This window comes from Equus asinus, chromosome 2 (assembly GCF_041296235.1).
Source record: "Equus asinus isolate D_3611 breed Donkey chromosome 2, EquAss-T2T_v2, whole genome shotgun sequence".
NCBI classification, from domain to species: domain Eukaryota; kingdom Metazoa; phylum Chordata; class Mammalia; order Perissodactyla; family Equidae; genus Equus; species Equus asinus.
The window spans coordinates 114,793,478-114,810,000 of NC_091791.1; the positions used below are offsets into that span (position 1 = coordinate 114,793,478).

Genomic DNA, 16,523 nt, shown 5'->3' on the forward strand with positions numbered 1-16,523 from the left:
ATGTATATGATACCTCCATGCTCACTGGTTTCATTTCTCATGATTTCTTCTAGTCCCTTTTCATATGTCTACTTTTACACATTGTAATCATTTGGCTTTTTTTAATCAGCATATTTTATAGCATGAGCATGTATTATTTTTAATTGCAGGATGAAGGTAAAGACAAAGCCTTAAAGTCGTCTCAAGCATTCTTTTCTAAGTTACAAGATCAAGTCAAAATGCAAATTAATAATGCAAAGAAAACAGAGAAGAAAAGAAAAGACAGGACATTTCTGTTCATAAATTAAAGCTGTAATATATGTTGAATATAAGGTAAATATTAAAGTGTAAGCTTATATTTTGTTGTTTTGTTTTATAGTAAAATTTTTGAGAACTTTTCTTTGCGTGGGTGACAGATATTTGAGAATTCCACAGGTTGAAAAGACAAACTCCACACTGTCTTTGGAAAGCCCTGTCTTGCTTTCTCTAGGTGTGAAGCGGGACCTAGTTCTCAAGGCCCTTCCCACAGTGTGCTCTCACTGGGGCCGATGTGAAGGCCAGTGGTCTTGATTTTCTTCTCTCACTCCCCTGTTATCTTTCACAAAACAGTGAGATTTGAGGCCTTACATCCTTCCCCTTGGGAAATGATCTGATGTCACCTGAGCACAGCTTCACTTAGGCTGTAGAGCACTGTCCAGTCAGGTACATAGAGGACAGGTGTGATCCTGATGTGATAGGAGGTGAACACAGCTAGGAAGGTAGACTGACAATCTGTGGAGGATCTTCCAGGATCCCCAGGTGCTCTTTGGTTCAACCTCCCCTTCCAGGGAAAACTGCCTTTTGTCTGACAGGATGTCATATTGTGCTTTGATGGAAATGCCTTAAGCCTTCCTCCAGATGGGTAGAAAATGAGAACTGAGCTTCAGTTGAAGCAATAGGATAAGCCCTTATGGGTTTTCATCTACCGAGGACAATACAGTGGTCAAGAGGAGCCCGTGGAGGTTTGCACCCTGCATTGCTGCTTACTAATTCAGAAGCTGGCCACCTGGGGTAGACCCGGCCTGAACTGGGCCCCAGTCAGTACTGAGTGGTGATTTGTTGCGAGTTGTATTCAGGTGGAGTTCTCTTCACCGGTGTGCCTTTGTCTTCTAACAGTTTGAGTAACCCCCTGATCTCTAACCTTAGGGGAAAGGTCTTTTTTTTGGTGGTGATTTGAGTATTATATGCCCCTAGCAGTTCCTATTTTCTCTTTAAATTCAATTTGCCAGTCCCATCTCACTACTAGCTTAGTTCTCTTTCCCTTGTTTGTTTCTTTCATAATAATTTGTTGGGATCAGGATGTTTGACCCTGGAGTGATGATTCATTTTATTTGTACAAGGGCAGTTTGATCATTGCAGAGTTAAAATCACTTTTATCAGGGGCCGGCCCCGTGGCCCAGTGGTTAAGTTCACGTGCTCTGCTTCGGCGACCCAGGGTTTCGCTGGTTCGGATCCTGGGCGCAGATGTGGCACCACTCGTCAGGTCATCTTGAGGCGGCATCCCATATAGCACAACCAGAGGCACTCACAACTAGAATATACAACTAGGTACCAGGGGGCTTAGGGGAGAAGAAGAAGAAGAAAAAAAAAAGATTGGTAACAGATGGTACGCAGGTGCCAATCTTTAAAAAAAAAAGTCACTTTTATCTTCCCTTTTTTCCCCCACATCTAGGTGAGATGTATCAGTTCATTCACTTTTTAAAGATAATATTTGATACATTCTGAAGGTTATATTTGTTTTAAATACTTGCTTTGTGCCAGGCACAGTTCTAAGAACCAGGGATATAATGGAGCAAAACATAACAATTCCTACACTTATGAAGTGTGCATTCTGGTGGAATATGTACACACTTTTTCTGTATAAATTAGAAGCATAATATAGTATCTGTGAAACCACCTTTTACCTAAAGCACAAACCAATATATGCTCTTCTCCATCTGCTTCACTTGCCTATGTACAGAGGGAACCATGGTTCTGCATTGGTTTTACCATTCCTTCACATTTATATATATTTTACTCCATATGCATGTATCCCTAGTAATGTATTGTTTAATTTTGCTAGTACTTGAATTTTATGAAAACAGTACTATATGTACTCATCTATGGCTTGCTTCTTCACTGTTGATTTCCCTCAGATTCATCCATAATGCTGTTTGTTCATTTTCACTGCTGCATAATACTTGATGCATGTACTACAGTTTTATTTACCTATTCTCTTTAAGACATTTATTTCCAGTTTTACGCTATTGAATAATGCCTTTTGAACATCTTCTTCCCACACAGTGCTAGTCTACACTCTAGTCTTTAATGTACTTTAGAGTAGAATTGGTAGGTAGAGTCCAAAAGATAATGCCAAGTTGTTTTTCAAAGTAGTTTTACAAATTTGCACTTAATCATATCTTTGTCAGCACTTGGTATTGGCAGGATTAAAAAATTCTGTAACCACAGAATAATTACCAAAATGAGGAAATTTACCATTGATATAATGCTATTAATCCACAGGCCATACTCAAATTGGTCAGTTGTCCCAATAATATCCTTTATAGCTCTTTTCCCTGGTGCAGGATCCTTCCAAGATCACTCATTGTATTTGACTGTCATGTCTCTCTAGCTTCCAGTAATCCAGAACAGCCCTGAGCCTGCCTTTGTCTGTCTTTACTGTAACCTTTTTGAAGTATACAGGCCAGTTATTTTATAGAATGTCCCTCAAAATTGGATTTATCTGTTTTCTCAAGATTAGATTCAGGTGATGCAATTTTGGCAGGAACACCAAAGCACTGGTGTGTCTTCAGTACTGCACATACAGAGGTTCAGGATAGCAGTTTGTACCAACGAAGCTGGTGAGGAAAAGCAGCAGTTTGACGACTACCACGTCTCCCCAGTATACTTTTCCTTTTTAATTAGTAAGTAATTTGTGAGGGAGATACTTTGATGCTGTAAATATCCTGTTCCTTACCAAACTTTCACTCAAAACTTTTAGCATCTATTGATGATTTTCTCACTCGATCATTTCTTCTATGTCTATTAATTGACATTCTACTGTAAGGAAGAGCTTTCCCTTCTCATTCATTTTTATCAGTATAGACTCAGATTTTTATATTATTCAATGCTTTATAATCCTTTCGTATCATTTTGATGCTCTAGTTGTGCCTGACTTGTCAAATGGAAGGCCCTTCCATCAATGTATCAAATTAACATGTACATCTTAAATTCACAGTGTTATATATCAAATATATTTCAATTTAAAAAGCCGATTCCTGAGTTCTGATGTATCCCCATCACTCTTTTGAGCATTTCTTTATTTTCTGGTGCTACAAAATATTCCTTAAGTAAATATTCCTTAAGTAAAGGCTTATCCTTTACTTTCCCTGACATCAACCATTTTTCCAAAGAACCTGGTTCCTCTTAGTGGAGAATGGTATTTCCAAACAAAGATCTAGGTGCTAGGTGCGCTCATTGCTACTACTGCTTCTAGGCCCACTCAACAGACAGGAAATTGTGGTTTTGTGTGTGTGTGAGTGTGTGTGTGTTTGTGTGTGATGTATTCCATGCATGACTTGATACCGCTACCTCCAGTTCAAATCCAATACCACTGCAGATTATATTCCAGTTTTCACTCTTTCCATATTTGTAATGCGTTTTCCAACAGTGAGAAATCTTGCTTTCGTTATCTTCAATATATTTATTCATTTGCTCAAGCCTAGAATATACAAGTAGTTTCAGAGTTATTAAACTTATACCACTGGGAAAAGGAAAAAATATGCATTCTACCATTGTTGAATGTAATGTTCTGTATTTCAATTAGTTCAAAGCTTTAATAGTTTTGTTCAGTTATCTTTATTGATTTTCTTTGGTTTAGTTCTATGAATTAGGGAAGGATGTTAAAATCTCTAACTAGGATTGTGGATTTGTCTGTTTCTTTAATTTTGTCAGTTTCTGCTTCATGTATTTTGAAGCCCTTTTATTAGGTATATACCCATTTATGATTTTTATGTCTTCCTCATGAATTGACCCTTTTGACTTTATAACATGACCTCTTTTTCTCTGGTAGTACTTTGTCTTGAAGTCTACTTTCAATATGATGATACAGCTCTTTTGATCTGTGTTTGAATAGTATGTTTTTTTCCATTCTCTTACTTTCAAATTCCATCTGTCTCTTATATATGTCACGAAGTTAGGGATTGCTTTTTAAGTCTAATCTAACAAGATCTGTCTTTTAATTGGAGTATTTAGTCCATGCACATTTCATGTAGTTATTGGTTTGGTTATATTTGGTTTTACCAGTTTGCTATTTATTTTCTCTTCTTCCCTTCTAATTTTATTTCTCTGTTCCTTTTTTCCTACTTTGTAATCAAATAAAGTTAATAAAATATGTTAATATTCTATTTGAATTTCTCAATTCATTAGCTCTACCTCTTTGCATTCATTTGTAGTTGTTTAGGAACTACAATGTGCATCCTTAACTTATCACAGTCTACTTAGAGTTAATATTTTATCACTTCATATAAAATATGAGACCTTGGCAGCAATATAGTTACATTTACACTCCCATCCTCTTTGCTTTGTTGTCATATATAATTCATCTACATGTTATAAACCCTACCATACATTATTTTTGCTACTACCCTCCAGTGTCTGCCTGCTTTTGATTATTCAAATAGGCTTTTTTTAACATTATTTTTATATTCCTTATAATTTGTTTAAAACTGTAGCCAAACATTTGTTTATATAATTTTATATTGCTTATAATTTACACATTGTTTATACTTGTTATCGGCAAGATTTTTAGCCCAATGAAATACAAGCTACATTGGTCATTTACTAGAAATGGAAATAGCCATGACTAGAAGGCTCTTAATTTAACTACAGTCATGTTTATCCATCTCTTATATTATGGTTAGCACTTCTTATCTCATTTCAGGAATCCTATAACACCCTCAAGATAATAAAATTACTCTCCTATATTTTCTTCTAGAAGTTTTGATGTTTTGCTTTTCACGTTTGTTACTTTAATACTTCTAGCCTTAATCTTTGTATTTGGCATGAGATAGGGACCCAATTTCATTTTTCCACGTAGGTAACCAGTTCTTAAAAGCCATTTATTGGATAGACTAGCGAGATTTTCCTCAGTGCACTGTACCATTTACTGTGTTGGGTACTGGATTCATTGCATTCCCATAATAGTGTTGGATTTTGTTCTGCTGTGCAGTTCCATTACTTGGAATTGGTCGTATGCTTTTGAGACTTGCTTTTAGCTTAATTATGGTGAGTGCAGGGCAGAATTTAGTCTAGGGCTCTGTGAGTTGGTCTGCCTATTTTTTCTCTGGCGGTTCTCTCTCTAGCTCTAAGTATATGTAGATCATTATTCAGCCAAAGTCTCAAGGGGCCCTGCCCTGTAGATCTCTGGAGCCCTGGAGAGGTGCAGCTTCCTCCTCTCAGGGATTCTGCCCCACAAACTCCAGCCACTTTGGCTTCCCTGAATTCTAGTCTTTCTCTAAACTCAGCAAGACCCTGTGCTGTGGCCTGGAAGCTGCCTCCCAACGGTGAGCTTGTACAATCATTGGGTTCGCGTGTTTCCCCTCTCTCAGGGACCACAATCCTGCACTGCCTCTTTCAAATATCTGAAAACCATTATTTCATAATATTTTGTCTGGACTTCTAGTTGTTTAAAGCCGGAGGTTAACTTTGGTTCCTTTTATTCTGGCCTATCTGGAAGCAGAAGTCGGCCTATTTTATGAATTTAAAATATTATTTTGAAACTGGGAACATAAGTAAGATTCACCATACCAGGAAAAGATTGTATGGCGTAAAACGTCTGCTAATCCCTACAACTAAGAAAAACCAGAATCTCTCCCAAGGACATTGCTTCTTGAACAGCTTTTTCAAATGGTGGCTCGTTTTTTTCCCCCCAGTCTTCACTTGGCCTGGAGACGGATAGATTAGTTACCCTTGCTTCTCATTGCCACTTCAGGTCACTCTCTCTGCCTCTCTAAACCCCTCCACTCCCATCTTTGAATCTCAAGTCATTAGGTCATTGCTAGCTCTCTTTTTGTTACAGTCATTTACCGACCACTTCCTTGTCCTCCCACCAGCACAATCACTTCTTCTCATTCCTTGCACAGTCACTCTCTAAACTAGTCCTGTCTTAATTCTTGATGATTTCAGTATTCATCTACAGGATCCTTCCCTCTATCCTGGCTTCTCAGTTCCCTGACCACCTCTTCATTGATCTTGTCCTGCACCCCATTTCAGCTATACACATGCGTGATCTTACATTAGTTTAATGTGATTCCTATAACTGCACCTCCCCCATTATCCTAATTCCAAACATCCCACTGTCTGACCATCACCTCCTATCCCACTAGCGCTCTCACTCTCAAATCCCAGTTGAGCGATCCTTTAACCCATCTGGGTCATCCAGTCCCCTGATCCAACCATCTGTTCATTGTCCCTTGTCCACCATCGCCTGCATGTTTGCACTCCATCCTTAGCCATCATTTTAATTCTTTCTTTGTATAAACACTCAACTCTCTTGCTTTCCCTTGCTGCTTCATACTTATTTGGTGAAAAACCCAACTATGATTAAATCTACCTTTGTACCTCTCTCTGTCTGCACTTGTGTGGCTAAATGTGGCTCAAGAAAAACATGCAACTCTCTTGCTAGATCTCACTTTAAATTCATGATCATTAACTTGGGGTGGGTCCTCAATGCTGTTGGCAGTCATTTTCTCTTTGCTTTGCCCTTTCCCTCTCCCACACTCCTAAATGACCACTTCATACCTTTCCCCTTTTCTTAAAATCTCCAAACACTCTGCTCCTCTTGACTCTTGGCAGATGACTTTGAGAAAACAGAAGTAATCAGAGAACTTCCTCAAGTTACTTTGCCTCCTGTTACTATGGATGAACTCTTAATTAAGGCCAGCCCCTTGTGAACTGTATCCCGTCCTCTCACCAACCTAAGAACACTCCTCCAGCAAGTCTCCTTTCTCTCTCCTGCTTCATCAAATTTTCACTCTCCTTGATAATTCGTATCAGTATATAAACATATTATTTTTTCCATCTTAAATAAACACTCTTAACCCCAATTCCCCCTTGAGCTCTGCCCTACCTCTCTGCTCTCCTTCACTGCAAAACCTCTTGAAAGAGTTGTCTGTAATTCCTGTTGTTGAAGAGGAAAAACTTTTCCTCTACCCTCTTAGGTTTAGTGCCTGGGGGCCTGTGAATTAAACCAACAAAAGACAGATTAACAGGAAAATTATTTGTATACATTATGAGAGCTTACAAAAGAATTGCAAGAATTGATAAATGATTCAAGTTAGAGGTTTATAAATCTAACTTAATAGAGAAAAAGAGCTGGGGGAGAAAAGGTCTTTGGGAAAGAGCAAATGGGTTTCTAGAAGAACAAATGGGAAATAAAAAAGTTTGTGATGTTTGTTCACATAGGTGCAAGTGGTCTTTCCATCCTCATGGTCCTAAAATTCCCCCAGAGAGGGAAGTTATGGTAGGTTTACTCTTGGTCTCCTTCCCTAATGAAAGCCACCCCAAAGAGGGAATTTATGGTAGCATCATTTCCCAAAAATTTCTGCTTTTAGTCGTATAAGGGAAGCTCCAAGAAGGCTTCTTTCTGCATCTGTTGAATTCCAAATGTCTTTAGCTTAAAGTAATCTTCATGCCAACACTGGGGTTCTGAATGGGTCCCGACGTTATCTCCAATCCCTGTCTCCCCATTCTTTCCTGAATTCTCTTCAGTCATCCCACCATTCCACAACAGTGGCTTTTGTCATAGTTACCAAATGCCTTCCACATTGCTAGGTCTAATGGCTGCTCTCAGTCCTCTTCTTACTTCCCTTCTAGCTGCATCTGACACCCCCCTAATCCTCAACACATTTTATTCACCTGGTTTTCTGGATGCCAACTCTCTGTTTCCCTCCTTCCTCGCTGCTAACTTCTCATACTCCTTTGCTGGCTCACCCTCATCTCCCTCTTCTCTCTTTATTGCACTGTTCAGTCTTCTGACCATTTGATTATCTTACAGGCACACCTTGGTGCCATATAAAGCCTGTACCATATAAACCCTGATGACTCCCAAATTTCTATTTCCTGACCTGATTTAATAAATAAATTCAAGTGTCTTTTCATCCACAAGAATGTCTTATTGGCATTTCAAACGTACACGTTGCTGTGGTCTGAATGTTTATGTCCTTCCCAAATTTGTTGAAATCCTTATGACTATTGTGATGGTATTAGGAGGCGGAGCCTTGGAGAGGTGCTTAGGTCATGAGAGTGGAGCCCTCATGAATGGGATTAGTACCCTTATGAAACAGACACCACAGGGCTCCCTAGCCCCTCCCACCATGTGAGGATACAGTGAGAAGTCTGGGGTCCAGAAGAAGGCCTTCGTCCACCATGCTGGCACCCTGATCTTGGGCTTTCGGCTTCCAGAACAGTGAGAAATAAATTTCTGTTGTTCATAAGCCACCCAGTCTGTGGTATTTTGTTAGAGCAGCCTGGATGGACTAAGACAGATGTCTGAACTCTTGCTCTTTCCCCTCCATCCTTCCAGTTGATAGGCCAAAGACTTAAGAGTAGCCTTTGAGTTTTATCCTCCTCTCATACCTTACATCCTTTAACATGAACAAAATCTGTCAGTTATACCTTCTAAATGTATCCAGAATCTGACTACTTCTTATCAACTGCAGTGCTAGCACTTTGACCCAAGCCACCATCATCTCTCCTTGGATTACTTCATTAGCCTTCTGTTTTCCCTGCTCCCATTCTTTCACCCTTTGCCCTCCCCTCATCATCCATGTTTAACACAACAGGCAGAGTGGTCCCTCCACATCACTCTAAGTAAATGCTAAAATCCATATAATGACCTGAATGGCCTTATATGAGGTGTGAGCAAACTATAGGCAGAGGCCAAATCTGGTCAGCTGACTATACTTGTAAATAAAGTTTTACTGGAATACAGCCACACTCATTTGTTACATATTGTCTACAGCTGCTTTCACATTATAACAGCAGAGTGTGAAGAGGAGAGTGTGACCAGAGACCCTATGGCCAGCATAGCCTAAAATATTTACTTCCTGGCCCTCTACGGAAAAAGTTTGCCTCCTGCCCCCCCCCCCCCCCCCCCACCGCAATCTGCTGTCTGCCACTTCTCTCACTCTCCTTCTGCTCCAGGCTTTGTGGTTTTCTCGGTGTTCAGACTTGCTAGGCAAGCTTCTGCCTCAGGATGCACTCTCTGCTGCTGTTTCTTCTGCCTACAATCCTCTTCTCTCAAATACCCACTGCTCTCAAACATGTAATCTCTTAAATATCCACTCCTTTAAGTCTGCTCAAATGTTATCTTTTCAGTGAAGCCCCTTTCCTTACCACTCCTTGAAATTGTAATCCCTCTTCCCACCCTCACCGTGATGTTCCTGGCTTTATTTCTCTTCAAAGTACTCATCTTTTCATTGTCTACCTAATTGATTTCTTTTTTTTCCATATCTTCCTCCATCAGAATGTATTTTCCATGAAGGCAGAGATTCCACCTGCCCCCGCACCCCACGCCCCCCCCCCCCACATCCCCCCCCAACCCCGCATTCTTCATTCTGTTCACTGCGGTATCTTCAGCACCAAGAACATGGCATGGCACAGGTAGGCACTTGACACGTATTCGTTGATGAATTCCCTATTCACATCCCTTTTCTCTTTGAGTTGTTCGTTTACTCATGCATTCATTCGACACATATTTGTGGAGTAATTACACAGTGCTGGCCACTGTTGCAGGCGGTGGGAAAGAGCAAAGACGCAGCCCATGCACTCAGAAAGCTTACGTTCTGGGTCACTAAGGGGGATGCTGGAACCTGCTGGTATCAGCACTCAAGAGCTGACTGATAAACTTTCAGTAATTTTTCCGTTGTTAGGGACCAGCCGCGTGGCCGTGTGGTTAAGTTCGCGCGTTCTGCTTCGGTGGCCCAGGGTTCCAATCCTGGGCGCGGACATGGCATCTCTCATTAGGCCACGTTGAGGCGGTGTCTCACATGCCATAACTAGAAGGACCCACAACTAAAATACACAACTATGTACTGGGGGGGATTTGGGGAGAAAAAAAGCAGGAAGAAAAAAAAACATAGCCATTATTATAAATTAAATTATATAACCTCACAATTAAACTATTAAAAACAAAAGGAATGAATACTCCAAACTCACCACTCCCTAATTACTTGGCTACATTTTATTATTCCTGTGCTCTTGCGGTTATTTACGTCTATTGTATCAAGGCGGCGAACAGCACATCTTTTGGAAAACCCGGCCGGCGCTGAGCCACCCTCCTTGCTGACTCGCTGGCACTGGTTAAGTAGCGTCCATGCCTGCGTCTTCTCCCGGGAGGCCGCTTCCCTTCGACAGTGAATGCTAATACTCCCCCGACAAGCAACCTTCCCACCGCCTGGGGAACCGAGGTTCCCTCCGAGTGCACGTGCAGGGGCGCCCCGGGCGGTCAGCCTTCCCCAGGCGTGAAGGCAAGGAAGTGCACGAGCCTCTCGCAAGGACACGGCCAGCCGCGGCCACCGTAGATGGAAGGACAGCCTTTCACATGGACGGGGGAGGAGATCGATCACTCGAGCCTCCACTTGCCGAGCCTGTGCGAGCCGAGACGCGGGGATCGGCTGGGAATGCCTGGGCGCGCGGAGCCTGGTGGGAGGTGCGTGGCGGCGGGCTGGGGTCGCCGGCGGGCTGGGGTCGCGGGCGCGGCGGGCCGGGCGGGGGATCTGTGGGAGGAGGGCGGCAGGGCGGGTAGCTGGGCGGGCGGTCGGGCTCGGTGGCGGAGCCTCGCAGCGCATTCCAGGTGCGCGGCCGCGGTGGCCGAAGCTGCAGCGCGGGCTCCAGGCGTGTTCACAGATGCTCCCGAGCTGGGGCGTTTCTCCGCAGGCCTGTGAGGCAGGAGTGACCCTAGGGGTTGCGCAGAAAGGCATTTGCTCCCCCGCAAAAGTTAATGATGCAGTGGTTTTAAAAGGAATGTGGAATAGTGAAGTTTTCCCTTTTTAAAAATGGGTAATTTTAGATCTTAAAGAGAGGTCTTAGAGATCATCCCTACGAAGTCCAGCGCTGTCATGTTATGGCTAAGTGTCTGTCACACTGAGATAGCGTGTGGAGCTCGGAGTGGTTTTTCCTTATCACAGGAGATACTGCTATTGCATGTTTTAGAGCTTACTTTTTTCCCTCTGTTGTTGAATTCATAATAATGTTTTTAATCCACGTGTGTTTTATTTTGTAGGAAGAAGAAATTGTCTAAACAAATAACATGAAGTCCAATAGAATCCCGCTTTTTATTATTTCAAGTCAGGGGAGTAAAAGTAAACCATTGCTATCTTTCCGCAGTGATACCCTGTGTTTTATTACTCGAAACACCCAGTTTTCCTAATGTTCATGATGTCAGAAGGGAAATCTCCTGAGAAAAAAAGACCTCGTAGAAGTTTATCACTCAGCAAACCTAAAAAAAATGAATCTACGAACAACTCTATTATTTCTTTTTTTAACAATGCACCACCTGCTAAACTTGCCTGCCCCATTTGTAGTAAAATGGTGCCAAGATATGACTTAAACCGGCACCTTGATGAAATGTGTGCTGACGATGATGACGGCACTCCAGTTGTTCCAGGGCATGTTGGCTTAATGAATTCAAATGCATCCACAGTGGATTTAACCAACATTACCTTAGAAGATATAATGCCAAAGAAGTTGTCACCATCGAAGACAAATTTAACCCCTGGTCAAAGTGATTCAGCAAAGGTGGGCGTCAAACAGCAGACCAGCCCCTACTTTAAAAGTAATGCTGGCTTGGTGTGCAGAACTCAAGATGAGCTGAGACATCATAATGTGAAAGTAATTCCTTTGGGAAGCCTGTCATCTAAATTGTCCAGAAGATACAGGAAAGCTAAAAGATCAATAGATAAGGATGAAGAATTTGCCGATCAGAGTCCACAGAGCTCCTCATCCACAGTGGTTAGGAGCCTGCTTGATAACTGCTCAGAGATTGAGGACAAGGATCAAATTTTGGAGAACAGTTCTCAAAAGGAAAACATGTTTGCCTCTGATTCTCTTAAGGAACAGAGTAGTCCTGAACATACTGTAGAAGGCGCTACAATAATGGAAGCAGAAAGCCAAAAGGCTACCCACGAATGTGGGATATCAATCCTGACCCCTGCCTTCTCAGATAATGCTCCCCTGTTATTTTCACCAGATTTAACTCCTGGGAATAAATTACAGTCTACTTCAGAGGACAGTCTTGCAAGGCAGGCAAGTTTCAAAGGAGTAGATGGTAAAAGTGTTGAAAACTGTGAGGTAGGTAGTTGTGAAGAGGTAAAAATGACTTCTGCTTCAGAAGCTAAAACACAGTTGTCAGATTGGGAAGCAAAATATTGTTCTACCCAGGATGCTTCTAAATGGAGTAACATCCAAGATCTTCCTCTGGAAGGTGTCAGTGACTTAAGGAATGAAATCACTCGCATAATTCCTTTGGAGCAGGGCTCAAGCTGTGACATTCCTGGTAAAACAGTCCCAGCACCACCGAGTCATCCTTACTACCTTCGGAGTTTCCTTGTGGTGCTGAAAGCTGTGTTTGAGAATGAAGATGATAGGATGCTCTTTGATGAAGATGAGAAGGGAATTGTAACTAAATTTTATCAATTATCAGGTATCTTAAACCTGTTTGCTTTCAAGTTTTTGTTTCCCAGTTGCTGTCCTGATTTGGGCTGTGATGTGATGGGCAGTAATCTCATGGCCACAAGGAGTCAGTGTGGTTCTGGTAGTCCTCTGAGAGTATACTCGGGAATCAGAGCCTACGACAAGGTTCATCCAGAGAGGGATATGCATATAGAAAAGACAGGATTTCGTGCCTGATGATGTCTGCTCCTGTAGTATCATCCTTACCAGCTAGACTTTGGTTATAGTAGCTGTTTTTTCTTTATATGTATATTTGATGGTGTTAAACAGCCTTTTTCAGATTAAAAAAACAACAGTGTGACTTAGAAAAGTGTACTTTGCATCTCAAGCATGCAGTTTGGCTTACTATTAAGTTGTTTTGTTGTTTTTGCACACCATTTCCTCAAAAATGAAAGTAAAATATGGAAAAAAAAACAAACCGACCGTGATATGTATTGAGACATATTTTTTCCTCCAGCAATATTTCAGGTTCCTGGACTCTGCCTTTTAAAGTCAGGGTGTGGAGGAAATGGAAACTTTCAAGCTAAGTTGGTACATTTAAAAATATTAGTCTATGCCTCAATTCCTTGGCAGCCAGATGTGGCTCTAAGCCGATAGTGCAGGTTTGGAACAACAGCCACCCTTGTTGCACTGCTAATCCAAAGAGCCATGATGTCTTTATGGAACTGAGTCCCTTCTGAGGTGGGGAAATCTTACTTGGGAGCTACAGTGTCCTCTAGTTATGTGTAGCCAGGTCTGACTCCTCACTAGAGTGAAAAAAGAAATCCTGAACAATCCTATTAATGTTTAAGAGAGGGGTTTTTGTTTTAAATTCACAGAGTGGAATCTTACGGTTTTCCTTGTATTACTCTTGAACATGGGAGGATACTTCTCTGGGCACAGTTGCATAAAGTACCCACACAGTTTCCATCTCTCCTTGTGCTGCCCTCACCAGAACATGGACATGATGATACTGCATTGACTCTTCTATCCAGAGTAGTCACAGATCTTTGGTTGGGTGCTGGTTGCATTCATGCGAGCGTTTATGTAGTTGTGTAGTTGGTTGTTTGCCTCCGTGCAATTTAACATGGGGAACCTAGTTCTTAGAATTTTAAAAATTGTCAGTAATCATTACCAACATTGGAATTTTTTTCATCATTTTTACTGTCATAGAATACCTCATCTTGTTTAGTCTTTCCACCAACTTTGGGAAGGGAGTGTTATTGCCTCCTCACTCCATCCTTTTTCTTTTAACAGAAGAGAAAACAGTCTCAATAAGGTTCAGTGACTTTCACACAATTCAGAAGTGGCAGTGCTTGTCCAGGGCTTTCCATCCTGGATGCTCTTCCTGTCCTTTGATGACAGGCACAGGGGGCAAGGAGACATCCCCATAGGGACTTTCTATTTGAAACAAATTACATCTTCCAAAGTAAGAGAAAGATTTTCTTGGAAGATTAGTTGAGTAATCATATGTGTATTCCTAATAGAATATATTTTACTCACCTCAGTTTTTAAAAGTAAATGATATTTGTATGTTGTTTTTGAGAAGAAAAATAATATTTTTCACTATTTTAACTTTATTGCAGTTAGTGGTCAGAAGTTATATGTAAGACTTTTTCAACGTAAATTCAGCTGGATTAAGATGAATAAATTGGAATATGAAGAGATTGCCTCTGACTTAACACCTGTGATTGGAGAATTGAAGCAAGGAGGCTTTCTTCAGACAGGTATGATTCATTGAAGTAAATGTAAAATGAAAATAAGACATGAAGAATTAAGTTTCTGCAGAGTGATGGTGATATTAGTGTGGTGCCATCTTCTGGTTGGTGTCTGATAAGTAATAATTGGTGTGTGTGTGTGTGTTTTAATTGAGTTTTTAATCTTCTTAGGGCAACAAATTATTCATGTGATGTTAAAGCCATTCTTAGCCTGGGTTAAGACTACTACGGTAGTGGAAGGGTGTTTACTATTGTTTTTTGACTGTCACAGATTTAGGACCATAAAGTCACCTAAGGATGGTTATGTGGATGTGTGCCACAGGAAAAACTCATCTCTCCTCATCTCTCTCCTTCCAGCAAGGACTTGACTCATCTTATTCAGATTCCTCATCTTTATGATAGAATAAAACTGGTTTCTTTGAAGCTAAAATTGGCTCTAAAAATTTAATCTCCCCCTTCCCCCCAGCCCCATGCACACACATACAGGTCTTCTAGTTTACAAGTTGATTGCCTCAAGAATTGTTCAATTGACTCCAGCCTATGTGAATGTTAGATAACCTTGGTTGTCCTGTCAGTAGCACTCATTAAGTCCCTACCTGCCTTGAGTACAATATTGTACCTGAAACTTAGTTATAAGGAGAATGATAGATGTGAGTCTTGAGTTCAAGTTGCTGACAGTTTAGACTGAAATAAGCAAATGAAGCCAAAGCCAGCTGGTTTGTGTGTGGAAGAGTGTGTAGTGGAGAGCAGTAAGTGAATGAAGTCAGGGTGAACGTGGTGGGCCTGGAGGAGGGGAGACAGGAAAGTTGAGGGAGAGGCCTGGAGGCTCACTGACAGTGAGTGATTCGGCAGTGGCACAGGGCGCCCTCCGTGGAGCAGTGCTTCCCACATGTCAGTGCCATCAGGGTCACCTGGGAGCTTATGTCCCCACTTGACTCGGAAGATCTGGTGCAAATTCCATAAATCTCCATGTTTAACAGGCATGCCAGGTGACTGCTGCAAGTGAGCCTTGACTTCCGTTAAGTAACCTTCAAGCAACAAACCAGAACACCCGTGGCTCGCCGTGGCATTCAGTCAAGTCCAAGTTCTGCCCTTGAGCCTTACAGCCCTGTGGGAGCTGGCTCTGGCCATCTCTCTTGCCCACTGTGCTGCGGCCACACAGCTCTCCTCGGGCTCTTCAGCATGCGGAGTGCACTCTCTCAGAGCCATGTGCTTGCTGCACACAGCTTGTCCCTCGTTTCCTTTGGTTCTGCTCTGTAGCCGCAGCAGAGGTTTGCCTGACCACCCTGTGTGGAGTACAGCCAGCCCCCTGCATGTTCACTTTGCCATACTCAGGCTTGGTTTTCTCTGTAGCAGTTGTCACCACCTGACATATATACATGCTCACTTATTTATTATGCTAGGAGGTAAGCTCCATGTAGGCAAGGCCTTCGTTTGTTCATTGTAGTGTGCCCAGGGCTGTAGAACATTACCTGGCATGCGTATACACCCAGTAAGTATTTGCTGAATGGAGGACAAAGGCACGGCCTTACACTGTGAATGCCTTCAGGCGGAGACCAGCTAGGTCTGATTCAGCTAATCCTGTGGGTCGAGAATGGTGTCTGGGTCCCATAATAGCATGACATATACTTGTATGCTGAATGAGTGAACCCATGAAAGAGTTCCCAGCCAGAGGCCTGTGGGGAGAAAGGAAAGCTGGTGATCAGTTGACTCTCTGACCTGTTTTGGAAGTTCTTTGATTAGAAAGAGAGTGAATATATCAGTAAGCTCTTAAGGAGGATGCCCAAACCATAATGGATATCCATATGTGTCTTTATTCAACTTTTCCTTTATTTTTTAGTGAAAAGTTCTATTGTTTTATTACTTTTATGAGATATCTATTTTCCATATTCTTTAATAATTGGTTTGGCAGACTAAGATTTCTACTGTAGAATTTCATTTTATTTGTATCTAACTAAGCTTCCTTCTGCTTAATGTAAATAAAGCTAGAAAATAGTAAAATTCTTTAAAACTACTTTTAACTTTGTTTTTTAACCATTTCAGAATCTGAGTTGCAAGAACTTTCTGAAGTGCTTGAACTACTTTCTGCTCCTGAAC

At 41.6% G+C, this 16,523-nt stretch overlaps 2 protein-coding genes and 1 long non-coding RNA gene across 7 annotated transcripts in view; 2 read left to right on the plus strand and 1 right to left on the minus strand.

The window, feature by feature from the left end:
• The window catches only part of MPHOSPH10 (M-phase phosphoprotein 10), a 17,627-nt gene extending 17,290 nt beyond the window's left edge, over window positions 1–337 (plus strand). The window contains exon 11 of the mRNA XM_014845471.3: window positions 150–337. Coding sequence (XP_014700957.3) covers window positions 150–287 — 138 coding nt within the window. The 3' untranslated portion in view covers window positions 288–337. The remainder of the gene's footprint in view (window positions 1–149) is intronic.
• LOC139041885 (uncharacterized) lies at window positions 177–10,613 on the minus strand. The gene is made up of 5 exons (XR_011497928.1): window positions 10,216–10,613; window positions 9,840–10,091; window positions 7,127–7,234; window positions 3,589–3,718; window positions 177–1,577 (listed from the first exon to the last, which is right to left on the minus strand). It is a non-coding gene; the product is annotated as an uncharacterized lncRNA (long non-coding RNA).
• FAN1 (FANCD2 and FANCI associated nuclease 1) overlaps window positions 10,579–16,523 on the plus strand; it is a 30,796-nt gene continuing 24,851 nt past the window's right edge. For 4 of the 5 annotated variants that reach the window (XR_011497889.1, XR_011497888.1, XM_044763099.2 and 1 more), the window contains exons 1-4: window positions 10,579–10,708; window positions 11,282–12,700; window positions 14,295–14,435; window positions 16,470–16,523. The exon at window positions 16,470–16,523 is cut by the window's right edge and continues 148 nt beyond it. Coding sequence is in view for 3 of the 5 variants with exons in the window: in XM_044763099.2 (XP_044619034.1) it covers window positions 11,428–12,700; window positions 14,295–14,435; window positions 16,470–16,523 (1,468 nt within the window). In the remaining 2 variants the exon portion in view is untranslated. Of the gene's footprint in view, window positions 10,709–10,734; window positions 10,853–11,281; window positions 12,701–14,294; window positions 14,436–16,469 lie in introns of those variants that run through there. The other variant, XM_070496756.1, reaches the window with a different exon arrangement.